Source organism: Henckelia pumila, chromosome 2, assembly GCF_033568475.1.
Source record: "Henckelia pumila isolate YLH828 chromosome 2, ASM3356847v2, whole genome shotgun sequence".
Taxonomy (NCBI): domain Eukaryota; kingdom Viridiplantae; phylum Streptophyta; class Magnoliopsida; order Lamiales; family Gesneriaceae; genus Henckelia; species Henckelia pumila.
Window position 1 is genome coordinate 174861357 of NC_133121.1, and position 24810 is coordinate 174886166.

Consider the following 24810-nt stretch of genomic DNA (forward strand, 5'->3'; position numbering starts at 1 on the left):
TCAAAGTGATGAAGAAGACCAAGATGATATCGAAGGAACATCCGGAACTACGACGGGAGGAAATGCGAGTGAAGTAGAATAAAATGTAATAGATTTGTAATATTAAGTCATAAAATATTAAGATGTTGAAATTCTAATATATTGTTTATTTAATAAATGTAATAGATTTTTATTATGGAGATATGAAATATTTGATTGAGATTATTTAAAGAATATGTCTTATTAAAAATTTGTTTAAAAATTTAAAAAATAAATAAATTTCGAATGTGCAGCGCCTCAGCACTGCATTGGCAGTGCTGGGGGGCGCTGCCCTTCGAATATAATTCGAAGATTTAGCGCCCCAGCGCTGCCAAATAAGCGTTGGGGCGCTGCACCTTCGAATTTAATTCGAAGGTTCAGCGCCCCAGCTCTGCCAATGCAGCGCTGGGGCGCTGCAATTTTTTTTTTTTTTTTAAATGGCACGGTTTAGCACGGACCCTGAACCGACGGTTAACCGGACTCGGACCCGGACCGGAACCGGCCATTGGCGGGCCGGTTAAGGGTTGGCTAAATTCCAACCCGGACCCAGACCGGACCCGGACCGTGGTCAGGTCTAACTCTTGGTGCGAAACCCATGAGAATTATGTGGCAAGTGATGTGGCGCCTAATCACTTTTTTTTAAACAAATGGTTAAATATTTAGGTAGAGTTTGATGAGCTTCTAAGAAACATTTTTAAACTTTTCATTTATAAAAATTTAAATTTTGAGAAATTTTGTGAAATAAAAACTAAAAAATGATCTTAGAAAATCTCAAAACACTAACTTAAACTTTCCCTCTCCCGTTTCTCGCTCCCATCATTCCCTGCACAATCCAATTTTATTCATAGTGTACAAAAAAATTGTATTTATATGGATTGGTAGATTTGAAATTATTATAATATTACTGTTTACAACGAAAAATATCAAATATTAAATCAACATCTTATTTTTATATTAATATTACAAAGTAAAACGAATTTCAAATTACACAATTATTTTAATATGTTGAACTTGAAATCAGACTTAATTCATATAAAGCATTATATAAACATGTAGAAAGTAAATTTGAAATTTTTGATATTATATATGTCTCTAGAAAAAAAATACATTTGAACGTATGTTAAATTCATAAATTTGAAATCAATCAATCCAAACACAAAAAATTGAAATTTTTTAGCACCTAGGCCATTGTTTTAAGAATACAATAATGAATTGTGTCGTTGCGTATTGATTCTCTACTAAATGAAAAATATTACATTGCCATGGTCTATAATATACGTTTTTATACGTAAGTGCAATTTTCCACTTCCGAAAAATTGAAGTTCTCGTATACATTATAATGGTAATAGAGCTGTTCAAAAAATAAATAAATAAATAAATAATGGTAATAGAGAAATTAGGAAAAAAAGAAAGAGTCAATGATGGTTCGTAATCGAGATTACAAGCACACCTAAATTAAGGTACCGTTTGGTTCGGGTGATAGAATAAATATTACGTGGATAAGTAATGTAATGTAATAAAAAATAAATAAATAATGATAGTTAATATAATATTTGATTTGATTGATAGATTATGATTTTTTTGAATTGATTGATTAAATTTTATATAGAAATGATAAATTATCATTTTGTCCTTTTAACAATAAATAAAATATGAATAATATTATTTTATAAGAGGTAATATATTAATTTAAATTCAATGATTGGATTGATGTGAAATAAATAATTATTGATTTGATTGATGTATAATAAATAGTTAATAGATGGATAAATAATATGACGAGAATAACGCGAGATTGGACAAGATAACTAGTACCGAGACTATTAGTAAAGTAACCAAACGAGCCGTAAAAGATTAGGAAAAATAGAAATTAGTGTTTTTGACGGTGAAATAGAAATAAGTGTTATTTAGCAAGTAATATGCAAATTAAATATTGGTCTATAATATTTAAATTTTGATTTTGTTACGTGGAATGACAAAAAAATAACAATTGCTTATAATCGACATAAACACACCTATAAAAGAAGGTTTATTGTAGATTTATCCTTGCCCACCAATGTTTTTGATGTCCCTAAAAAATAAACGGATCTAACTCGATCCAAGCCCAATAATCTATATTTCTGACAAATATTTGGAGGCTCATTTAGTCTTATTTTATGAGAAGTCCAACCTTAAATAGCCCAGTTAGGAAATGAGCTCATGGTTTTAATCACAAATTCATGGTCTTGAGCCCTAACTGCTACGGTTGAAGCCCCGACCCAGGCCCAATATCTAGAACCTTCCATTATTATCAGATATACGAAGATCTATAAAAGATAAAAAATAATATTCAATGAATCCAAGATCTGATATGATTTATGTGTGAATGTTAGAGTGCTATTTGGTGAAGGCAGGATCCTATCCGAGTAGAGTCCTACTCTAACACATGTTCTACCTTACCAAGGTAACTTACCCCTCCAGTCCCTATAAATACAGGTATCGTGGTCAAAATTAAAACCCGATCATCTTGGCTCTCACCACACAATACATGGTCAAAATTAAAGCCCGATCAGCTCGGCACTCACCACTCAATACGTGGTCAAAATTAAAGCATGATCAGTTCGACACTCATCATGCAATATGTGGTCAAAATTAAAGCCTGATCAACTCGGCACTCACCACGCAATACGTGGTCAAAATTAAAGCCCGATCATCTGGGCTCTCACCACACAATATATGGTCAAAATTAAAGCCCGATCAGCTTGTTACTCACCATGCAATACGTGGTCAAAATTAAAGCCCGATCAGCTCGGCACTCACCACGTAATACGTGGTCAAAATTAGAGCCCGATCAGCTCGGCACTCACCACGCAATGCATGGTCAAAATGAAAGCCCGATCAGCTCGGCACTCACCACTCAATACGTGGTCAAAATTAAAGCACGATCAGTTCGACACTCATCATGCAATATGTGGACAAAATTAAAGCCTGATCAGCTCGGCACTTACCACGCACTTCGTGGTCAAAATCAAAGCTCAACCAGACTCAGCACCTACCACGCGATTCATGGTCAAAGTCAAATCTTTACCAAGCTCGGCACCTACCACACGATTTGTGGTCAAACTCAAAGCTCGACCAAGCTCGGCACATACCGCATAATTTGTGCTCAAACTTAAGAGCCCGACCAACTTTGGCACGGCGTAATTGTCTCTAAAGTCCAATCACTTCGAAAATAATAAAATCTTGTTTGACTATTGTTTGAAAGTGTCCGGGCCTGTCATTACACAGTTCAGGATTGCTACTTACGCTCGGTCTTCATAGTTTTCACGTAAGACTAATGTGGTCACCATCCGGTTTGGGAATATTACTTGGTTAATTAAATAATTTTACATGGGCTCGGGATTCGACCAAATACATGGTCTAAATTTCATACTTCTTTTAGACCATTAAGGGGAGGTACTATTGATGTCCCTAAAAAATATACGGATCTAACTCGACCCGAGCCCAATAATCTATATTTCTGACAAAATATTTGGAGGCCCATTTAGTTTTATTTTATGAAAAGCCCATCCTGAAATAGCCCAGTTAGAAAATGAGGTCATGGTTCTAATCACAAGTTCATGGGCTTGAGCCCTAATTGCTATGGTTGAAGCCCCGACCCGAGCCCAATATCTAGAACCTTCCATTATTATCACATATACGAAGATCTATAAAAGATAAAAAAAACAATATTCAATGAATCCAAGATCTGATATGATTTATGTGTGGATGTTAGAATTCTACTTGGTGAAGGCAGCATCCTATCCGGGTAGAGTCCTATTCTAACACATGTTCTAACTCACCAAGATAACTTACCCCTCCAGCCCCTATAAATATAGGTATCGTTCATGGTTTATTCCATGATCTCTTCTATTCACTTTTTGTTCACACACTCACGCCCACATATTCTCTTGTTCTTACTTTTTGTCAAGCTCTTTTACTTTCGAGCACTGACTTAGGCATCGGAGGGGTCACGCCGAAAACACCTTCGGCGCCCCCTAACTCAGTTTCTGTCTGTACAGAACATTGTTGTGCCCGACCCGACCTAGTTTATTTAAGATTTGGAGATTCACTCTACAAAACCGAACGTGGAGGAAAATTTTAACATCATCAGTTTTCTTATTGTAATCTATTGCAATCTCAAGAACTATTGTAGTATTTTATGTTTTGTTGTACATTTATAGTCTTTGGAGAGGTCTTGACTTAGTCCCTTTTCTTTCTGGTGTTCTTCTGAACTGTTATGTTAATATAATAAGTAGCTATGGCCACCCCATTTTTTTTAAAAATAAATAAATAAATAAAAAGTGCACACGGTAGGACAACGGGACCTAAGATTTTTCAAATATGAGGTCCGAAATGATCTAGGTAATAACTAATTTGAAGATTTAAAATCGAAGAATTTAAAAACACGTCGATGTAAAATGATATTCAACTGGTGGTCCTTTCAATTTTTTTTTCAAAATATATTTGAGAAAAATATATAATTTAAATTATTTTGCTAGAATGTGCATAATAAAATTGATTTAAGAATTTGAAATCTGCTTAGCCTGCTGTTTACTTGGGGTAATTAGCATGTGTTAAAGACTATTAATCTTAATTCATTCCAATAATCTATATTTCTGACAAAATATTTGGAGGCCCATTTAGTTTTATTTTATGAGAAGCCCATCCTGAAATAGCCGAGTTAGAAAATGAGGTCATGATTCTAATCACAAATTCATGGGCTTGAGCCCTAATTGCTATGGTTGAAGCCCCGACCCGGGCCCAATATCTAGAACCTTCCATTATTATCACATATACGAAGATCTATAAAAGATAAAAACAATATTCAATGAATCCAAGATCTGATATGATTTATGTGTGGATGTTAGAATTCTACTTGGTGAAGGCAGCATCCTATCCGGGTAGAGTCCTATTCTAACACATGTTCTAACTCACCAAGGTAACTTTCCCCTTCAGCCCTATAAATACAGGTATCGTTCATGGTTTATTCCATGATCTCTTCTATTCACTTTTTGTTCACACACTCACGCCCACATATTTTCTTGTTCTTACTTTTTGTCAAGCTCTTTCACTTTCGAGCACTGACTTAGGCATCGGAGGGGTCACGCCGAAAACACATTCGGCACCCCCTAACTCAGTTTCTGTCTGTGCAGAACACTGTTGTGCCCGACCCGACCTAGTTTATTTAAGATTTGAAGATTAACTCTACAAGACCGAACCCGGAGGAAAATTTTGACATCATCAGTTTTCTTATTGTAATCTATTGCAATCTCAAGAATTCTTGTAGTATTTTATGTTTTATGTTTTGCTGTACTTTTGTAGTTTTTGGAGAGGTCTTGACCTAGTCCCCTTTCTTTCTGGTATTCTTCTGAACTATTATGTTAATATAATAAGTGGCTATGGCCACCCCATTTTTTTTAAAATAAATAAATAAATAAAAATAATATAAAAACAAAAATGAACTATTCCTTTGTCTTCTTTATCATGCTCTTTATGATATTACTGACAATTTCTCTTTTAAAGAAAGAAATGAGCCTCTACAAATAGATGAATTAATTATAACTAGTGATGAGTTTGAAAATCAAAATAATATACATATTAAAGATCAAATAATTCTTTTAGATGTGTTTAAAAAAATATTAATTTATTTCAAAAGAGTATATTGAAGTATCTAGAAACAAAGAAGAAAATAAAAACAAAATTCGAAATTCAAAAGTTTAGGGTAAATTGATCCGGATATCCCAATTCAAGATTATCGTATGGAAATAGATACACGGTCGGGCGAATTGCTGTCAAAACACGGCTGAAATAAGCAAACAACAAAGAAAAACTAATATAATATCAATAAAATGCAAACAAAAAACACATAAAACCAATGTTTTTATAAACAGACCGATAATCATACCGGTTCACTTTAAAAAAACGGTCCAACCGATCGAACTGTTTTAACCGAACGATCGAACCGAAAAATCATTTATATAATATAATTAATAATATATTATAAATTTTTAAAACCTAAAATAGTATATAAAAAGTAAAAAATAAATAGATTTACCATAGTTTGAAAACTAATAATCATATAAATATATTAAAAATATTAATTTTAGTTATATATTTTTAAAAAATAAATAAATTAATTAAAAAATTTTAAAATTACTAAAATAATATTTTTAATGAAGTACAAATTCCAAATAATATTTTAAAATTAAAAATATATTTTTTAATAAATAACAAAAAAAAATCAAAAAACTAGTTGAAACGATTCTTGACGGGTTCTGGACCGGTTTTTTGACCGGTTCGACAAGTTCTTGTCCAGTTTTGACCATAAATTAGGAGCAATCGGACCGAACAGTAACCGGTTTCCGGTCGAATCGGTTGAACCGACCGATTCGGTCCGTTCCGATTTTGAAAACGTTGCATAAAACATCTAAAACCCCACAACATGCCAAGAATTCTAAAAAAGATTAAACAAACCGAAAATGACCACCTGGACACGAATCCAGACAGCCACATAAGCCTTCAACCATAAGTCAATGCATCCAAAAAAAAATTACGATCCAGAGCAAGCAATGAGGAGAGAAAACAACAATAATAATGAAAAACCAATGGCAGAACTCAGTGAAAAACAATGTATATATGAGTGTCATTTAAGGAGACCTGTTACAACCATGTGCAATTAATGAGGCAATACATAGGGCAAGGAATTCAACCAACCCCCTAATGCATTATCTCTAAACAAATTTGAGACAATTATTAATTAACTAGTAGTTAAACTATCACAGGAAGGCTGTCCAGATATTCCTCGGCCGTTTGGGTATAGAGACTCAAAGCAAACAATCTATCTCTATAAGACTTCAAGGTATCTGCATTAACAGTTTCTGTAGGAAATGCTAAAGCTCTTTGAAGCTCCTCATCCTTACCCACAGCAACGAATGACTTCGACTCATCTACGAGTTGGCGTAGATTCTTCATGCCAATAAGATCTATACCGAGATCCTCGCCCAATCCAACCAGTTGTTGGTTCTGCCTCTTTCGACGTTGCCGTTGCCTTTGCCTTTGCCGTCGCGACAGTGGTAGTGGCGTTCGCCGCCGTTTGACAATCTCTTCAACGAGAAACACAACAAACTTCCTCGAGTAGTAGAGGAGTGAAATTCCAAACACAATCAAGAAATGTTGGTGGATTTGGGGCAAAATCGGAAGGTGGACACCTTCAAACGTGTCCACAGAACCGAAATCATCCTCATAAGGAAAGGTAAGCTGGATCAGGAAAACAGATACTGCCAACAATGCCATAATGTAGGTCCCGTCTATGCCTGTGAAATATTTAGAGATATAGGCCCCTGCAACCGGGAAGAGAGTCAATGCTGGTGCCCTAAGCCCCAACAAAAGTAGTTTCCCCCGACCCGCACCTGCTTGTTCACGAAGGGCTTGTTCACGAAGGGCCAACTCGCAGCTAATTAACCACTTTGACACGTAAATCCACACTCTCCACGCCATAAAACCAATCACAAAACCACAAAATACTTTCCACCTCACCAATGTACCATCTGAGTTCTCCAAAAGGGATTTCACTGCAGCAACTTTCAACGAATACACAAAGGCTGTCAAGTAGCACAAAAACGATAATAATGCCGGGACCACTTGATATTTGTTTATATTCAACAACAACGCCGACGCTACCCAATTGGCCATTTGTTCCTACTGTAATACTGGAAAAGAAAATATATATATTCAATTCAACTAGTCAAAGCACATTCAAAACAATTCAACAAACACAGTATCAACAGTAGTTATATAATAAATCAACGTACATTGTGACAATTTCGTGGGAATGATTGATCAAAAAATGGAGTAAATTAAAAGGGGATATACGTATACAAAAACGATAATGGAAAAAAGAAACGGAAATAGGTTCTAAACAATTCAACAAACACATTATATCAACAGGACATTGTGACAATTTAGTGGGAATGATTGATAAAAAATGGAGTAAATTAAAAGGGGATATACGTATACAAAAATGATAATGGAAAAAAGAAATGGAAATAGGTTCTAAACAATTCAACAAACACATTATCAACAGTACATTGTGACAATTTCGTGGGAATGATTGATCAAAAAATGGAGTAAATTAAAAGGGGATATACGTATACAAAAATGATAATGGAAAAAAGAAATGGAAATAGGTTCTAAACAATTCAACAAACACATTATCAACAGCACATTGTGACAATTTCGTGGGAATGTTTGGAGTAAATTAAAAGGGGAAATACGTATACAAAAATGATAATGGAAGAAAGAAATGGAAATAGGTTCTTCACTGTTTTGATTCCCTCAGCACAACTGGGTCTTCTTCCCTTTCTCTGATCCGTGACTCCTGGAGAGAATCCTTCGTGAGTTGAAGCTTCTCTATTTTTTAATAAAAATGGACTGCAAAGCCTAGACCCAACATAATGCATAAACCCTAAAAAATAGTAGTATATAAATGTTTTTTTTTAAAATTAAAAATAGTGTGCCTTGCTTTCGATAGTAAACGAACCGAGCCAGTTCACAAACTTTTCGAACCAGCTCAAAAAATATTTAACTCAAACACATTAGAACTTTTTTCGAGTTGAGATCAATCCCAAATTCTATAGTTCGATTGTTCGCGAGCCTTTCGGATATTTATGTTTAATAAATAGCTCACATACATGTTCGAATTTTTCTATCTGAACCAAAAATTTAAAATTTTTCAAGTTTCGAATCAAGCTCGAATATATCTATTTCGAGCCAAATTCAAGCCTTTAATTTTCAACATATTCAACTCAATCCCGCTCATCTACACCCCTATCCAAAGACCCCTTTGCGCACTATGATCACTGTTGTCGAAAAATTGGAAACCTGACACAATCAAACTCTTCAAGGTGTGAAAAACAGAAGAACATTGCGACACAAGACAACAACATATAAAAACTCCAAGGCTGGCAGACCATGACATTTTGTGACATGGAATTAAAACATTGACGTACCGGGTCACACAGATAGCCATTGTGAGCAAAAGCACAACATAGCTTGACTCTTCAATCTTCTAACCATTGTATCCCACCCATCATGATGCAAATGCTCATAACCTTGAATCCAAGAAGAGCAGGTTCTATATGTCTATATTTCTTCCGAGCATACATTCCCCATTGGATGACTCTCAAATTCCAGTAGCTTGAGCTTGAATTTTTAATATGATGAAGGTTTCTTAGCATTGCTTTTAAGCACGTCAATGAATGATGTCTCCAGGACATTACCAATTCTACCAGATGACATTCGTCCAAAAGGAGCATCTTTTTCCACATTCCTCTGGATATTTCATATTGCTCCCTCTTGTTTCTCTCCTCATCCCTACAAGGAAAAAAAAACCGCAGCACGTCAACCTAAAAGAAAGGCCAAAGGTTGTTTAGAGCAATAAACCATGAAGATAATAAACAAATTCCAAAACGGAAAAATCAATTATCTTTAATTGAGTGCGCAAACACACAACAGTTTACAATCAAACACTCAACCATGAAACCAATGAATGAGGTAGCAGGGGACAATGTTACCATCACACAACCTCTTTCTTAAGGCACTCAGTAACATCTTCAAAGTGCCTGCTAGCAACCTAAATAGTCAAAATATATGTTCAAGAGAAACTGAACTTATTGCCAACACACCAAACCATAATTATCAACTCTCTCAAAATCCAACCACAAAGAGGGAAAGTGATGAGTACAGAAGAAAGGTGAGGTGCCCAACCGAAATATCAGGTAGCAAAAAAAATTTCAAGCTGCAAAATCACGTTCTAGGCAGAACGAAACCAAACAGCGAAAATGGTTCGACAAATCATAAGAGGCCTTTTCCTCGGATGCCTGGATCGGCAACCACCTCAGACAACCCCTCTAGACAAGATGAGCTTAGTCATACAAGTGGATGCCTTGGAAAGGAGTTTTCAGGTTCTTCGAAACTGAGAGACTGTCACCTGGTTAAACTAATGAGGGTAAGAACAGCATGACTAAAAAAGTTCCTACACAAAAGATGAAATCATCAATAAAGAAAGACTGGCAGCCAAAGCAATAAAGATGACCCCTTATTATGCAAAAATAGCATTGGCATACCGTGTCCAACAGATAGCCATTGTGAGCAAAAGCACAACATAGCTCGACTCTTCAATCTTCTAACCATTGTATCCCACCCATCATGATCCAATTGCTCATAACCTTGAATCCAAGAAGAGCAGGTTCGTTATGCCTACCTTTCTTCCGAGCATGCATCCCCCATTAAATGACTTTGAAATTCCAGTAGCTTGAGCTTGGCTTTCTTGATATGTTGAAGGTTTCTCAGTATTGCTTTTAAGCATGTCAATGAATGATGTTTCCAAGACATCACCGATGCTACCAGATGACATTCGTACAAAAGGAGCGTCTTTTTCCAGATTCCTCTGGTTCTTTCATATTGCTCCCTCTTGTTTCTCTCCTCATCCCTACAATAAAAAAAAACCCGCAGCACGTCAACATAAAAAAAGGCCAAAAGTTGTTTAGAGCAATAAACCATGAAGATAATAAACAAATTCCAAAACGGAAAATTCAATTATCTTTAATTGAGTGCCCAAAAACACAACAGTTTACTATCAAACCCTCAACCATGAAACCAATGAATGAGGTAGCAGGGGACAATGTTACCATCACACAACCTCTTTCTTAAGGCACTCAGTAACATCATCAAAGTGCCTGCTAGCAACCTAAATGGTCAAAATATACATTCAAGAGAAACTGAACATATCGCCAACACACCAAACCAAAATTATCAACTCCCTCAAAATCCAACCACAAAGAGGGAAAGTGATGGGTACAAAAGAAAGGTGAGGTGCCCAACTGAAATATCAGGTAGCAAAAAAATTGCAAGGCTGCTAAATCACGTTCTAGGAAGAACGAAACCAAGCAGTGAAAATGGTCATAAGAGGCCCTTTCCTCGGATGCCTGGATCGGCAATCACCTCAGACAACCCCTCTAGACAAGATGAGCTTAGTGAAACAAGTGGCTGCCTCGGAAATGTTTTCAGGTTCTTCAAAACTGAGCGACTGTAACCTGGTTAAACTAATGAGGGTGAGAACAGAAGTTCCTACACAAACGATGAAATCATCAATAAAGAAAGATTAGCAGCCAAAGCAATAAAGATGACCCCGTATTATGCAAAAAATAGCAAGTTCTTATACAACCCTTAAAAATCAACCCAACCCTTGAGTTTCATAGAACCATTCTACGCAAAATAATCTGTCAGTTGCATAAGCATCAAATTTAAAAAAGAAAACTCAGCAGAAGAATGGTCCCATAGGATATTTCTCGATTCGGTAGTTTTGCTTTCCATACATATCCAATGAAAGCCATGTCATAGTTCAAAAAAAGATCTTAAAATATTTCAATAGAAAATTTTCTGTTGTTAAAGAACTGATTGAATCAGTATCCTCTCAAAATCATGATCTTCATTTGTCAAAATCATTCTAAAGAATTCGAAATCAAAGGCATAAATCTATGCAGTTTAAGGATTTTCTATGAGAGTACAGTAGCCCGGCACATCAAAAGTTTCTTACCTGTCCTTAGCAGCATCGTCCAAAAAAGAATTAGGCCTCAAATCTTTTCACTGTGAAATCCTGATTCCTGACCATTATTAGGAAAGTGTTATCATGCACAATTTGAAATTACAATAAAAAACGAACAGGAATGACCCAAAAACCCAAGAAAAGTGAAGAAAAAAAAAAGAGATCTTGGTAACATCAGCATCTACAACCATGAGCTTAGCGGGATCAAACTAAGCACCATCAAGGATCTGCATGCCAGCTTTATCATGTTCTTCCCCATATATAGCCTCTGCAACTTTTCATTTTTCTGCACAATTAACAATTTTCACAGAAACATAGTAAAGAAAATCATTCAGGCCATTGTAACATAAATTCCATTCCCAAAAATACTTCAGTAATCAAAATCTCCCCCCACCCCAAGAAATTTGATCGTTTTAAGTTATCCATCATCTGACATCTATACAGCAGCATCAGAAGAGAGGGCAGGTTATCTACCATTGGTGGATTCCAAGTTTCCCGACTCTACTAAGAAATAAATCATGAATGAATGATATCACTGGTAAGAAACGCAAGAAAGATAAATAACACAGTCGAATACATATTTAGTAAAGTGACAAAAGCTTAAACAACCTGCAACAACATTGGTTGACTCATCCACCCTAAATGAAATGTGAGAAACTCCGCTGCTGTTTAGTTTGCCCCCTCCACGTGTCACTTACAATGGCCTGCAAAAAAAGGAAGATGATTTCACATTTCCACATATATTCCAGCTAAAAGCAGGTTAAAAAAAAAGTAATATAACACAAGATATTAGATTTGTAACTCACCTCCTCCTCAGTAGGAGCAACAAAGGCTAGGGGCACAACAGCAGTTATTTGAGACGTCTGGGTCACTTCCTCCAAATTGTCAGGCATGTTACCCAAATAATCTTCAACATTTAGTCTACGATATATGTCCACGAGTTTTGCCCTCGGATACCAAAATGTTCCCATAGAAATGTTGTGTTCTCCTGAAACATTTCAGTCTCATCATCATGAGGAGCACCCATTATACCTACTGATGGAGGTATTACTGCTGCAGGCCTAGCTCGACCATGCCCTACTGCAAAACCAACAGTTGAGTACCCCAGTCGTCCCCTTTAAAGTCCAAATCCTGGTGCAAAACAATAAGAAATAGACTAACCAGGAATTGCGGGGCCTCCAGTTGTCACGAGCCTCAGACTCACGTTCCAAAACGGAACTGGCATGTGAAACAACTGACTGACCGTCACTCTGAGATTCTTCCTTCTTGACATAAGTTTTTTTTATCCACTTTGGCATCCTTTTCTTTCTCATCAGGGGCCCATCTTGAAGACCATTTGCCATCATGCCCAGTATTGTGACTGCTAACATCATGCCACCTGTCAATGGCACGAGAAGCTTTGCCAACACATCTTTCCATCAAGCAATCCAGTTTCCCTTTCTTCTTCACGCCAACGGCCAGCAGAATCAGGCTCATGAGCAATTCTTATCCAATCGTTTTTCTTCTTCAGGCGCACCAAGGCGCCAAGCATCCTTCCGGTTCAAGTCAACAGGATGACCGAGAGTTTAAAGGGTTTGCCTCACGCGTTTCCTATCTATAACAATACCCATAATTATAAATGGTGATGGCTGGCAACACCAATTCAAATCAAAGTAATTAATCGAAACAGTAAAATGGTACGACGAAACACAAATTACCTTTGAGGGTCAAAGATCGATTGGAAGACTCTGCTGAGATGAGATCCTCCGGCAGATCAAGCTCTCTATCGGCCATCACCCAAATCTCTGTTTCAAAAAAGTGGCTGAAAATCGAAAGGAGAAAAAAAGAGAGGAGATAGAACCTTAATCGAAGCCTGGAAGCAGAAATTTGACAGAGAGATGCAATTCGATAGCAATCGGAGAAGCGTATGGATTCAACCATATAATCGAGAAGTAAACGAGGGTTTTTTCTTATTTTTCTTTTTCTTTTTTCCTTTTTGAAAGATCTCATTTGTTGGACTTTAATTAATGGCAAAGGTACCCCAGTTATTGTAATAAATCCGACAGGGAAAATGAGAAGTGATATATATAGTACAAGTTGTACAATGTAGTAACATGTTTGCTGTGATTTTCCAAAATACATAGATTTTGTGAATTTTAGTATAATTAAAAAAAATATAATCTCTGTCAAACTCATTATTATATTCGTAAAAGCACAAATTTTATATTATTTTAACCTAAATATTAAAAAAACTTAATTAATTATAAATGAATAATTGAACTTGTACTTTATAATATAATTTAAAGAATTCATTCTTAGATTTACATTATAGTATTTACTCTACCGATGGTAACTAATATGTAAATACTCGTAAACTTTCGTGAGTCAGCAATCCGTCTTATAAATATCTAGCGTGAGTTTCTGTTATATATTTACATAATTAATTTTTTTTTTTGAATCTAAAATTATGGCATGTAATTACAAAAATAATTTTAAAAAAATTCAAAAACTTCGATTTGAATTTGTATCCTAAATTAAATATTTTACCATTAATTGATATTACGATATATTTTGTGAGCAAATCAATTTTTCAACTCACGTTACGTGGATATTAAATATTTGAGATCAAATCATGCAACACATGTAAAAAAATAATAATAATATGTCATCATATTTGAAATCAAATCATGTGATCTAAGTAAAATAATTATCAGTAAGTCAATCAAACTTGAAAAACCCAATGATTGATAGGGCCGTCAATATAGGCTTGACTCATCGAACCAAACTGTTCCACCACTAAAGTAGAGTTAACTAGATTGTGGTTTTGGTGGCCCATTAACCGAAATGGGCTGACTCCGGTCCAAGCGAGCCGACACGGTAATTTTTTTATTTTTTCAATATAATAATTTGTGTATTTGTGTATTATTTATATTATTTGAAAATATTTTTTATTTATCAATTTTTTTTTAGTTTATAATTTTTGAATTATTTAAATTTATTTTTATATAATTGAAAATTTTTAAATTATTTATAATAGTTTACGTATAGTTGATGAATTTTAAAAAATTATATATTTTCAGTGATTTATGTATGGCTGATGAATTTAAATATGTATATTATTTATAATTGTTTATGTATGATTTTTTTAATCACGTTATTTATTTTTTTGGATTTTTTTTTATTTTTCGATGGGTTGGCCGCTTAACTTACAATCCAAGTTGTGGGTTGTGAATTATCCCAATTCCAACACGGCTAGACGGCTGGTAGGCCGGTCCAAATTGACAAGCCTAACGATTGAGCTGAAAAAAAAAAAAGAAAAAAGAGAAACAAAGATAATCAATTATCAATCTTCATGCATGAATATTTTAAAAAGCTGTAGAGTTAATTACAAACAATATTAATGTGGAATAATAAACATCCCTTATGAAAAAATATGACATTAATTTCATGGGTTTTCGAATTCTTGGCACATACATCATCATACTTTCATATTTTGAGGATTCATCTCCTTATTCATATGTGCTTTCAAAAATATATATGCTCAAAATTTAAAAACACGGATTTCGAAATTTTATATGTGATTAACCCAAAGTGAATGTTTATGTTTATGTTTATGTTTTATATAGATATATATAGAAGTAGACAGATGGATTGATCGAAGAATTATTTTATTGATAATCTTGAAAGAATGAAATACAAAAACTATTGAAAGATTGAATACAAAAACTTGAATTGAATCGAGGAATTTAAAACAGATACAGAGGGAAAATTTGAGAATTTATCTCTCTATGTTTTGCTCTGTCTAAATTGGCTCTCGAAATGGGCTCTCTTATAGCAGTTGAGGGACGCCTGTAGTAGGATTCCTTCCTTGTCAATAATGGTGAAGGGTCTTGTCTCGTTTGCTTTCTTGAAAGCACTTGATGGGAATCTTGACTATTGAGCGAAGTGGACGTCTTATCTTCTTTTGCTTTTCTTTGTGGCGAAGTGGACGTCTTGTCTTCTTTTCCTTTGCTTTGTCTTGAAGCAAATGTCTTGTCTTCTTTTTCTTTTTTTTGTCGTAAAGAAAAATAATTGCTTGTGCTGGCCGACATAATCTTTACATCTTTTGAAAATAAAATTGTGACTACTGCTTTTTCTTGACGTGTAGTCTGCTTTTGAAATGTATTTTTTCTTGACAACTGACTTGTAAGGCCCGGGATTATTTGATTTAATCCAAAATTAATTAATTTTAATCCGAGTATATTTAATTTGAGAATTTTGGAGTTTTGAATTAAATTTTAATATTCTTAAATTATTTAGGATTGAAATTGAATGAAATGAGAAGCTGAGGACCAAATTGCAATTTTTGAATATTTGAGGGGCTAAACTGCAAATAAGAATAAGTTATCAGAATTGTGAGTTATTACTCAGCATGTATACATGTGAGTTGTTAAGGAATTCAGAAATTTGAAGAACACTTAGAACAGAAAACCGATATCTTCCTTTCCTTCTTGGTGTTTCAGTTTCAAATCGCCATATCTTTTGATTCGGTTATCCGATTTTGATTCCGAAAGATGTTCTGGAATCCTTGCAAGAAGATCTTCGATTTGATGTAAGTTTTCTCTTAGTTCATTATGGATTATGAATTCGAAAATGGCAGAGATCAGATATGGTTATGACTTGATGTTGTGGAGTTTTATTCCTTAGTTATATTGAAGTTGGGTTGAAGAATGGTTGTTGGATCAGTTCTTATGCTTTCTCAGCCACTAGTCAACTTATATGCTTGCTGATATGATGGGTTTGAGTTGATATGCAGCTGATATATGAGTATATATTGTGAGCTTTGATATAATTGGGTTTCGGATTGCCGAATTATACCGATATGCTGTCGAACTTTTGATTTGAAGTTGTTTTGCTTGTTTATATGTGAGCTGCTATTGACATGGATTGGAGTTGATATTTCATTGGCAATTATGTTGTGTTTTCAGTTTGTAAACAAGGGACATCGAGCTCGAGAACGTTAACTTCGAATCGGTAGAAAAAAGATCAATGTTTGAAGCTATTCTATAATGGAGTTTGAGTGGTTCTAAGTGCATATTTTTTATACAAGGTTATGTTGTATGGCTTGACCAGATTTGGGAACAAATTTTGATAGCCTTGAAGAGCTTGAAACCAAGACAAGAAAGGTATAAACCAACATCGAACCACGGGATATATAACTCGAGTTAGATTGACTTGAGTTTCCCTAAACCACATACTTATTTGTTTCTTGTTGGAATTGATTTATTTTCAAGTCCATAGATATATGTTCTTGATTGTTTAATTGATAGATGAATTGTATGAGATAGATGATGGCATAGATAGATAAGTCTATTGCCTTTCCTTGCTAGATAAAGATTAGCTTGTCTCTTGTTGGTGGCTTAGATTAATGCTTCTAGAATTGGTTGCATCTTGATAAGCCACTAAATTTTAAAGAGTTGAAGGCGGATGTGCCTTGTCTTAGGAAGGCAGATGTGCCAAATTACCGAATGTTTGGACTTGTATCAATATGCGTAGGAGTAGATCGACTCCTATGACCGAAGATCGATATAGTGGACCAAAGTTTGGGAATAAGAACGTACCGCCACCTCGAATGGGAGAGTAGGTGGGAGATTTGTTGCGTTCTTATTCAAACCGGGATCCCTAGATGAGAGTTGAGAAAATAGTCAAGTCTTGGTCTAGAGTTTAGACTAAGAGTCAAGATCAAGAAGTCATACAAAAACAAAAGTAGAGTCAAGACTAAGACACTACTTAGATTTGATAGATGACTTTGTGTGGCTGAATATGTTATGCTTTGAATATAGCATGTTTTTGTGCTACGCTTTGATTTATAGCATGCCTTTGTTATATGCTTTGAATTATAGCATGTATTGTAGTTCACGAATATCTTTATAAATTAATTATGATAGTAATTACACTTGAACTTAATAGCATGCTATATGTTGCTTATACTGGGAAATATATTTCTCACCGGAGATATCCGGCTGTTGTTGTGTTTGTATGTGTGCATGACAACAGGTAGTTCGGGATCAGGACAGAGGCGAGCATGAAGAACAGAGATTGAGAGTTAGAGTGGAGATCCGAGTTTAGATGTTCATTGTGCTGTCAATGTTTAGTGTAAATTCTTAAGACAACATGTTGTAGCCTCATGATTCTAGTATGAGACTTTTATTCTAGTATGGTGATCTTGTTCCTCTTTAACTATATCATGTTATAATGCATGTTAGCCTATGATTATGTATAGATTATACATGAGATGATGCTAAATGGAAAAGAATGGAAGGGACTCACTTTTGACAGCAAAAGATCTTCTGTTTATTTTCTGCACATTGAGCCCGCTCGATCGGTGAAGATTGACCGATCGAGCGAGGCCCTTATTTCTGAGGCAGCGAGTTGAGCATTTTGGGCTCGCTCGATCGGTGAAGATTAACCGATCGAGCGAGGCCAAAATATTCCCAACCCGAGAAGTTGGCTGCTTCAGGGCTCGCTCGATCGGGTGTTTTTCACCGATCGAGCGAGGTGCTCCAACTCTAAAAAAAAAAAAAAATTTTAATTTTATTTAGTATTTGATGCTTAACTAATTATTATGTTTATTTGGTTAATTGTATTGAAATATGTAGTAGCCCGTACCCTAATTGAGTAATTAAAGGATTAATGCTAATTAATTCAATTGGGTATTGGACGGATCGGAAGCTCCGAAGGCACGATCGGAAGCTCCGAACAGGATCGGAAGCTCCGATGAGCGATCGGAGGCACCGATCGATATTACGTCAGGCATGACGTGTGGTTGGATCGGAAGCTCCGATCAGGACCGGAAGCTCCGATCACCCCTATCCGGAGTCAACAAGTGATATTTTGACACGTGGCAGATCAGGATCTTCGGAAGCTCCGATGGCAGGATCGGACGTTCCGATCGGGGTTCGGACGTTCCGATCAAGGATCGGAAGTTCCGATCGTTGTCTATAAATAGAAGGCCAAGACTTCACTTTCAAATGCCAATTCCGAGTCCTCCTTTCCTTTCTAGTCCTTTTGGAGCTGTTCTAGTCTTCTTAGGCTTGGTCCGGAGGTCGGCGGGGCGTTCGGTAGTCGTAGCGGAGTTGTGCCCAAGTTCTGGAGGCATCGACATCAAAGGGCTAACGACGGACGAAGGTATAGCTTTTGCTCCCTATAAATATTTAGGAGTATGCAATAGCTTAGTTAAGGCTTTTAGAGCACTATTATGATAGTAGTATCATTTCGCTGTGTAGGCGGACTTTAGGCTTGGACTTAGAGCTGGTAGTGCCTACCTGGTATTTGAGGTACGAAAGTACTGTTCGAGATATCCTGACTGAGTATGCATGTATTATGTGACTGCATGATTTATATGCCATGATATTATGCTGCATTCATTTGCATCTTGCTGTATCTCCTTCGAGATGTCTGTTAGTAGGGTTGTACCCTATCCTGTTAGTGGATTGGACTTCCATCGATTTGGGTCCGGCGTTTCCACGGTTATCTCGGTATGGGAGCCACCTCCTGAAGCGACGGCACAGCGTGCTACATACCAGGGCCCGGTCTGTCTCTGTTATCTGATCCTTGACCTCGAGTCTATAGGGAGTTCACTTTGCATGCATGTATACTCATACTCTCGCACTGAGCGTTTTATGCTCACGTCTCGTACTCTGTATTTTCTGGACACCCTATTCCATGGGGCAGGTTTGCGATTGGACGAGGAGGATGGATCCAGGAGGGGCTAGTCAGCGGTTGGCCGGCTGGAGCTTCGCTTAGGTTTTTATTACTGTTGTTTGGGTTTATACAGCTATTCGATTTGGTTGTATATTATTGGATAATTACAGATTCCTTTACTTGGGATTGTATAATATTTTTGGTTTCCGCAGTTTTATTCTGATATCTGTTTAATTAAGTTAATTGCATGCCTAAGTTCTGTTTAGTAGGTGATCCGGGTAAGTGTCACTACATTTATGGTATCAGAGCATGCAAAAGATTTCTTGGGATTTAGTCTCATCTTGAGGTATTTTTGTAGATGTCAAATCGTGACGACCAGAGTTCTCATGGCAGTGTTGGTGGGCGTTGGGGTGATGCCGACCGGGAGCCTCGTCGAGAACGGCGTCATCGTCACCATGACGACGAGCGTTTCACTGTGCGTCGATTCTTAGCTATGGGTCCTAAGCCCTTAGTTGGAGGTGAGTCTCCGGAGGATTCGGAGAATTGGTTAGACCGCATGGAGACGACTTTTCAGACTTTCCAATGCACCGATGAGCAGAAGGTGGAGACCCTTGGCTATCTTCTGGATGGGCGTGCGCGCAGGTGGTGGAGATTTACTTCTGCACCTTTTGTTGCGGCGAGAGGAGTGGCCACCTGGGCCGAGTTTCGCACAGCTTTCCAAAAGCGGTATTTTCCTCCTGCACTCCGTCAGTCGAAAGCAGGCGAGCTACTGAGTCTGCGACAGGGAGCCATGTCTATCGATGAGTATTAGCAGAGGTTCTTTGATCTGCTATCATATTGCCCCGAGATTGCTGATAGCTCAGAGATGAAGTATAATCTGTTCCTTCAGGGCCTTAAACCTGAGATCCATGACCGTGTGGCGGTTGGTGACGACATGTCCTACGAGGGTTTGGTGAGCCGTTGTCACCAGGCGGAGGACAGCATTCGGCGGAACAGGTCTTTCTCTCAGTCGAGACCTACTAGTTCTTTGGGTCCCCGTGCCCAAACTTTCAAGAAGTCCGGGTCTACTTCTTCCTCTGGTTTGGGAGGTGTTGTCCGTTTCAGTAAGAAGGACAAGTGTGATCACTGTGGGAAGAACCATCCATCCGACAAGTGCCGTAGAGATTCTGGAGCTTGTTTCCGTTGTGGAGAGACTGGTCATATCCGGAGGGATTGTCCACAGTCTGGGGGAGGCGGTTCTGGTTCTGGTTCAGGATCGGGTTCTCAGGCTACCGTACAGCAGAGGTCGCAGGGACAGTCTGCTGGGAGTTCTCATTTGAGGCCACGAGCTTCTGGCCAGGTGTTTGCCCTGAGACATGATCAGGCTGTGGAGGAGAATGAGAAAGTCATCGCAGGTACATTTATGCTTTATGGTATACCTGCTCTTGTACTTATTGACACTGGTGCATCTCATTCCTTCATTTCTGCACGTTTTGTTAAGAGGCATAAGTTACCATGCATTGCACTAGACGTAGTGATGTCTGTTTCTACTCCGACGGGCCAATCTGCTTTGGCTAAGCGTCTAGTGATGGGTTGCCCTTTAGAGTTCGAAGGGAACATTCTGTTAGCGAATCTCATGGTCCTGGCGATGGACGACTTTGATTGCATTCTGGGAATAGATGTGCTGACTACCTATCGAGCTTCAGTGGACTGCTATCAGAGATTAGTACGCTTTCATCCGGAAGGGAGTGATAGTTGGTTTTTCTATGGTGAGGGAGCGCGACCCCCGATGCCTTTGGTATCAGCTTTGAGAGCCTGTCGAGCTCTGGAGTCTGGCGGGGAAGGCTACCTTATCTATGCAGTTGATTTGTCCGCTGAGAGTATTGGGATAGAGAGCATTCCTGTTGTGGATGAATTTCCAGATGTGTTTCCTGATGAGATTCCGGGTTTTCCTCCTGCTAGGGAAGTCGAGTTTGGCATAGAGTTGATGCCGGGTACTTCGCCTATTTCTAGAGCACCGTATCGTCTGGCTCCGTCAGAGATGCGTGAGTTGAAGAATCAGCTACAGGATCTTTTGGACAAGGGGTACATTCGTCCTAGTGTATCTCCTTGGGGAGCTCCTGTTCTCTTCGTGAAGAAGAAGGATGGGTCGATGCGGCTGTGCATTGACTATCGGCAGCTGAATCGAGTCACTGTGAAGAACAAGTATCCGTTGCCTCGTGTTGATGACTTGTTTGACCAGCTGCAGGGCACGTCAGTTTACTCCAAGATTGACTTGAGATCTGGGTATCATCAGTTGAGAGTCCGTGATCAGGATGTAGCCAAGACTGCATTCCGTACTCGCTATGGGCATTACGAGTTCCTAGTGATGCCATTTGGTTTGACTAATGCACCGGCTATATTCATGGATCTGATGAACCGTGTCTTCAGGGAGTATTTGGACAAGTTTGTCGTGGTCTTCATTGACGACATCTTGGTTTATTCGCGTAATACGGAAGAGCATGTTTCTCACTTGCGATTGGTACTGCAGACTCTTCGAGATGAGCAATTGTACGCCAAGCTGAGCAAGTGTGAGTTCTGGATGGATAGAGTGGTTTTTCTTGGCCATATCATATCCAGGGAGGGAATTTCTGTTGATCCAAGCAAGATTGAAGCGGTACTTAATTGGTCGCGTCCGACGACAGTTGCTGAGATCCGTAGTTTTCTGGGTCTAGCAGGGTATTATCGTCGCTTCATTCTGAACTTCTCTCAGTTAGCTCGACCGTTGACGCAGCTTACCCGTAAGGGTGTGGATTTTGAGTGGTCCTCCGAGTGTGAGGAGAATTTCCGTGAGCTTCGACGGCGGTTGACTTCTGCGCCGGTGTTGGCATTACCGTCAGGATCTGGAGGGTATGTAGTTTACACGGATGCTTCTCTTCAGGGGTTAGGTTGTGTCCTGACTCAGAATGGGCATGTGATCGCATACGCTTCTAGACAGCTGAAGCTTCACGAGGACAACTACCCAGTCCATGATTTGGAGTTAGCAGCCATTGTGTTCGCTTTGAAGATCTGGCGTCATTATCTGTATGGCGAGAAATTTGAGATCTTCACCGACCATAAGAGTCTCAAGTATTTGTTCACTCAGGCAGAATTGAACATGAGACAGAGACGTTGGATGGACTTGCTTAAGGACTATGATTGCGAGATTAAGTACCATCCGGGAGCTGCTAATCTCACCGCCGATGCTTTGAGTCGCAAGGTGCAACTATCCGCACTTCAGACTTGTTCGATGTCTAGTGCGATCAGTGACTGTTGTACTTCAGGTTTTACCTTCAAGCATAAGAAAGGTATGCAGAGTATCCAGATGTTTGCGATATTATCTGAGCCAACCTTGTATTCGCGGATCCGAGATGCTCAGATGTCTGATTCGAAGACCCAGCGTTTAGCTCGTCTAGCTAACGAGGGTAGCTCGTCTGGATTTCATTATCAGTCAGATGGCTTTTTGTGTTTGTCTGGTAGGCTTGTGATTCCACAGGATGAAGAGTTGCGAGAGGAGATTTTATCTCAGGCACATCGCACTAAGTTGAGTATTCATCCTGGGAGCAACAAGATGTACAAGGATCTACGTACTTGTTTCTGGTGGAAGGGAATGAAACGCAGTGTTTATCAGTTTGTTTCGAGATGTTTGGTGTGTCAACAGGTCAAGGCAGAGCACCGACGACCTAGAGGATTGCTTCACAGTCTGCCTATTCCTGAATGGAAATGGGAGTTTATCACTATGGACTTTGTGACCCATTTGCCGGTATCCCCGAGGAACTGTGATGCTATCTGGGTGGTGGTGGACCGACTCACCAAATCAGCGCATTTCATTGCCTATAGCCGAGAGTACTCTGTGGATCGCATGGCACGGATGTACATTCAGGAGATCGTCCGACTTCATGGAGTGCCTGTGAGCATTGTCAGTGATCGGGACCCCATGTTTACTTCTAGATTCTGGGGGAGTGTTCAGCGTGCGATGGGTACTACTCTCAGTTTGAGTACAGCCTATCATCCAGAGACTGATGGTCAGTCAGAGCGCACTATCCGTACGTTAGAAGATATGCTTAGAGCGTGCGTCATGGATTTTGGTTCAGCCTGGCAGGATCATTTGCCGTTGATCGAGTTCGCTTACAACAACAGCTATCATACTAGTATTGGGATGGCACCTTTTGAAGCGTTGTATGGGCGACGTTGTCGTACTCCACTCTTCTGGGAAGAAGTGGGGGAGAGACAGGCTGAAGGACCGGAGTTTATCCAGCAGGCGATAGACATTATTGATCAGATCAAGAAACGGATTAAGACTGCACAGGACCGTTAGGCCAGCTATGCTAATATCAAGCGTAGGCCCTTGCAGTTCGAGGTCGGGGAAAAAGTGTTTCTGAGAGTGTCACCTTTCCGCAAGATTCTCAGATTTGGCCTTAAGGGCAAGTTGTCTCCCAGATTTATCGGTCCGTTTGAGATCTTGGAGAGCATTGGCGATTTGGCTTATCGACTAGCTTTGCCACCGCATCTATCCAGTATTCACGACGTGTTCCACGTATCTCTGTTGAGAAGGTATGTGGCGGATGAATCTCACATTCTGCAGCGGTCTGATGTTCAGGTGGATAAGGATTTGACTTATGTTGAGAAACCTCTTCGTATCCTGGATTATAAGGATAAGGTTTTACGGAACAAAGTCATTCCTTTGGTTTTAGTTCAGTGGCAGCGCAGAGGCACTGAGGAAGCTACTTGGGAGCTTGAGGACAGGATGCGTAAAGACCATCCTGAGTTGTTTTGATTTCATTCTTTAAGTTGTATTCAGTTGCAAACTCTGTAAGCGTTTGATTTGAATAAAAGAATGTTTCTGGTTTCTGTATTTGCGTTCGGTACTTAAGATCTGATTTCGAGGACGAAATATCTTAAGTGGGGGAGAATGTAGTAGCCCGTACCCTAATTGAGTAATTAAAGGATTAATGCTAATTAATTGAATTGGGTATTGGACGGATCGGAAGCTCCGAAGGCACGATCGGAAGCTCCGAACAGGATCGGAAGCTCCGATGAGCGATCGGAGGCACCGATCGATATTACGTCAGGCATGACGTGTGGTTGGATCGGAAGCTCCGATCAGGACCGGAAGCTCCGATCACCCCTATCCGGAGTCAACAAGTGATATTTTGACACGTGGCAGATCAGGATCTTCGGAAGCTCCGATGGCAGGATCGGATGTTCCGATCGGGGTTCGGACGTTCCGATCAAGGATCGGAAGTTCCGATCGTTGTCTATAAATAGAAGGCCGAGACTTCACTTTCAAATGCCAATTCCGAGTCCTCCTTTCCTTTCTAGTCCTTTTGGAGCTGTTCTAGTCTTCTTAGGCTTGGTCCGGAGGTCGGCGGGGCGTTCGGTAGTCGTAGCGGAGTTGTGCCCAAGTTCTGGAGGCATCGACATCAAAGGGCTAACGACGGACGAAGGTATAGCTTTTGCTCCCTATAAATATTTAGGAGTATGCAATAGCTTAGTTAAGGCTTTTA

General features: G+C 38.5%; 1 protein-coding gene across 11 annotated transcripts; it reads right to left on the reverse strand.

The window, feature by feature from the left end:
* Positions 1-6658: 6658 nt before the first annotated feature.
* Positions 6659-13652, reverse strand: LOC140881903 (uncharacterized). 11 transcript variants are annotated; one of them, XM_073287573.1, is made up of 10 exons: positions 13485-13652; positions 13342-13406; positions 12806-13238; positions 12451-12724; positions 12254-12348; positions 11833-11930; positions 11636-11702; positions 10921-11132; positions 9048-10528; positions 6659-8416 (listed from the first exon to the last, which is right to left on the reverse strand). In XM_073287573.1, the coding sequence occupies exon 10, from the start codon at positions 7729-7731 to the stop codon at positions 6808-6810; it is 924 nt and encodes a 307-aa protein (XP_073143674.1). In that variant the 5' UTR covers positions 7732-8416; positions 9048-10528; positions 10921-11132; positions 11636-11702; positions 11833-11930; positions 12254-12348; positions 12451-12724; positions 12806-13238; positions 13342-13406; positions 13485-13652; the 3' UTR covers positions 6659-6807. The 11 variants fall into 11 exon arrangements, with proteins under 11 accessions (XP_073143674.1, XP_073143675.1, XP_073143669.1 ...); XM_073287574.1 differs by having other exon boundaries at positions 9048-9411; positions 10301-10528; positions 13342-13652; XM_073287568.1 differs by having other exon boundaries at positions 9048-9411; positions 10164-10528; positions 13342-13652.
* Positions 13653-24810: the final 11158 nt, after the last annotated feature.

What these genes read in the sequence shown, in the direction of transcription:
- LOC140881903 (XM_073287573.1), bottom strand. Translation starts at nt 7,731, where the DNA reads ATGGCCAATTGGGTAGCGTCGGCGTTGTTGTTGAATATAAACAAATAT.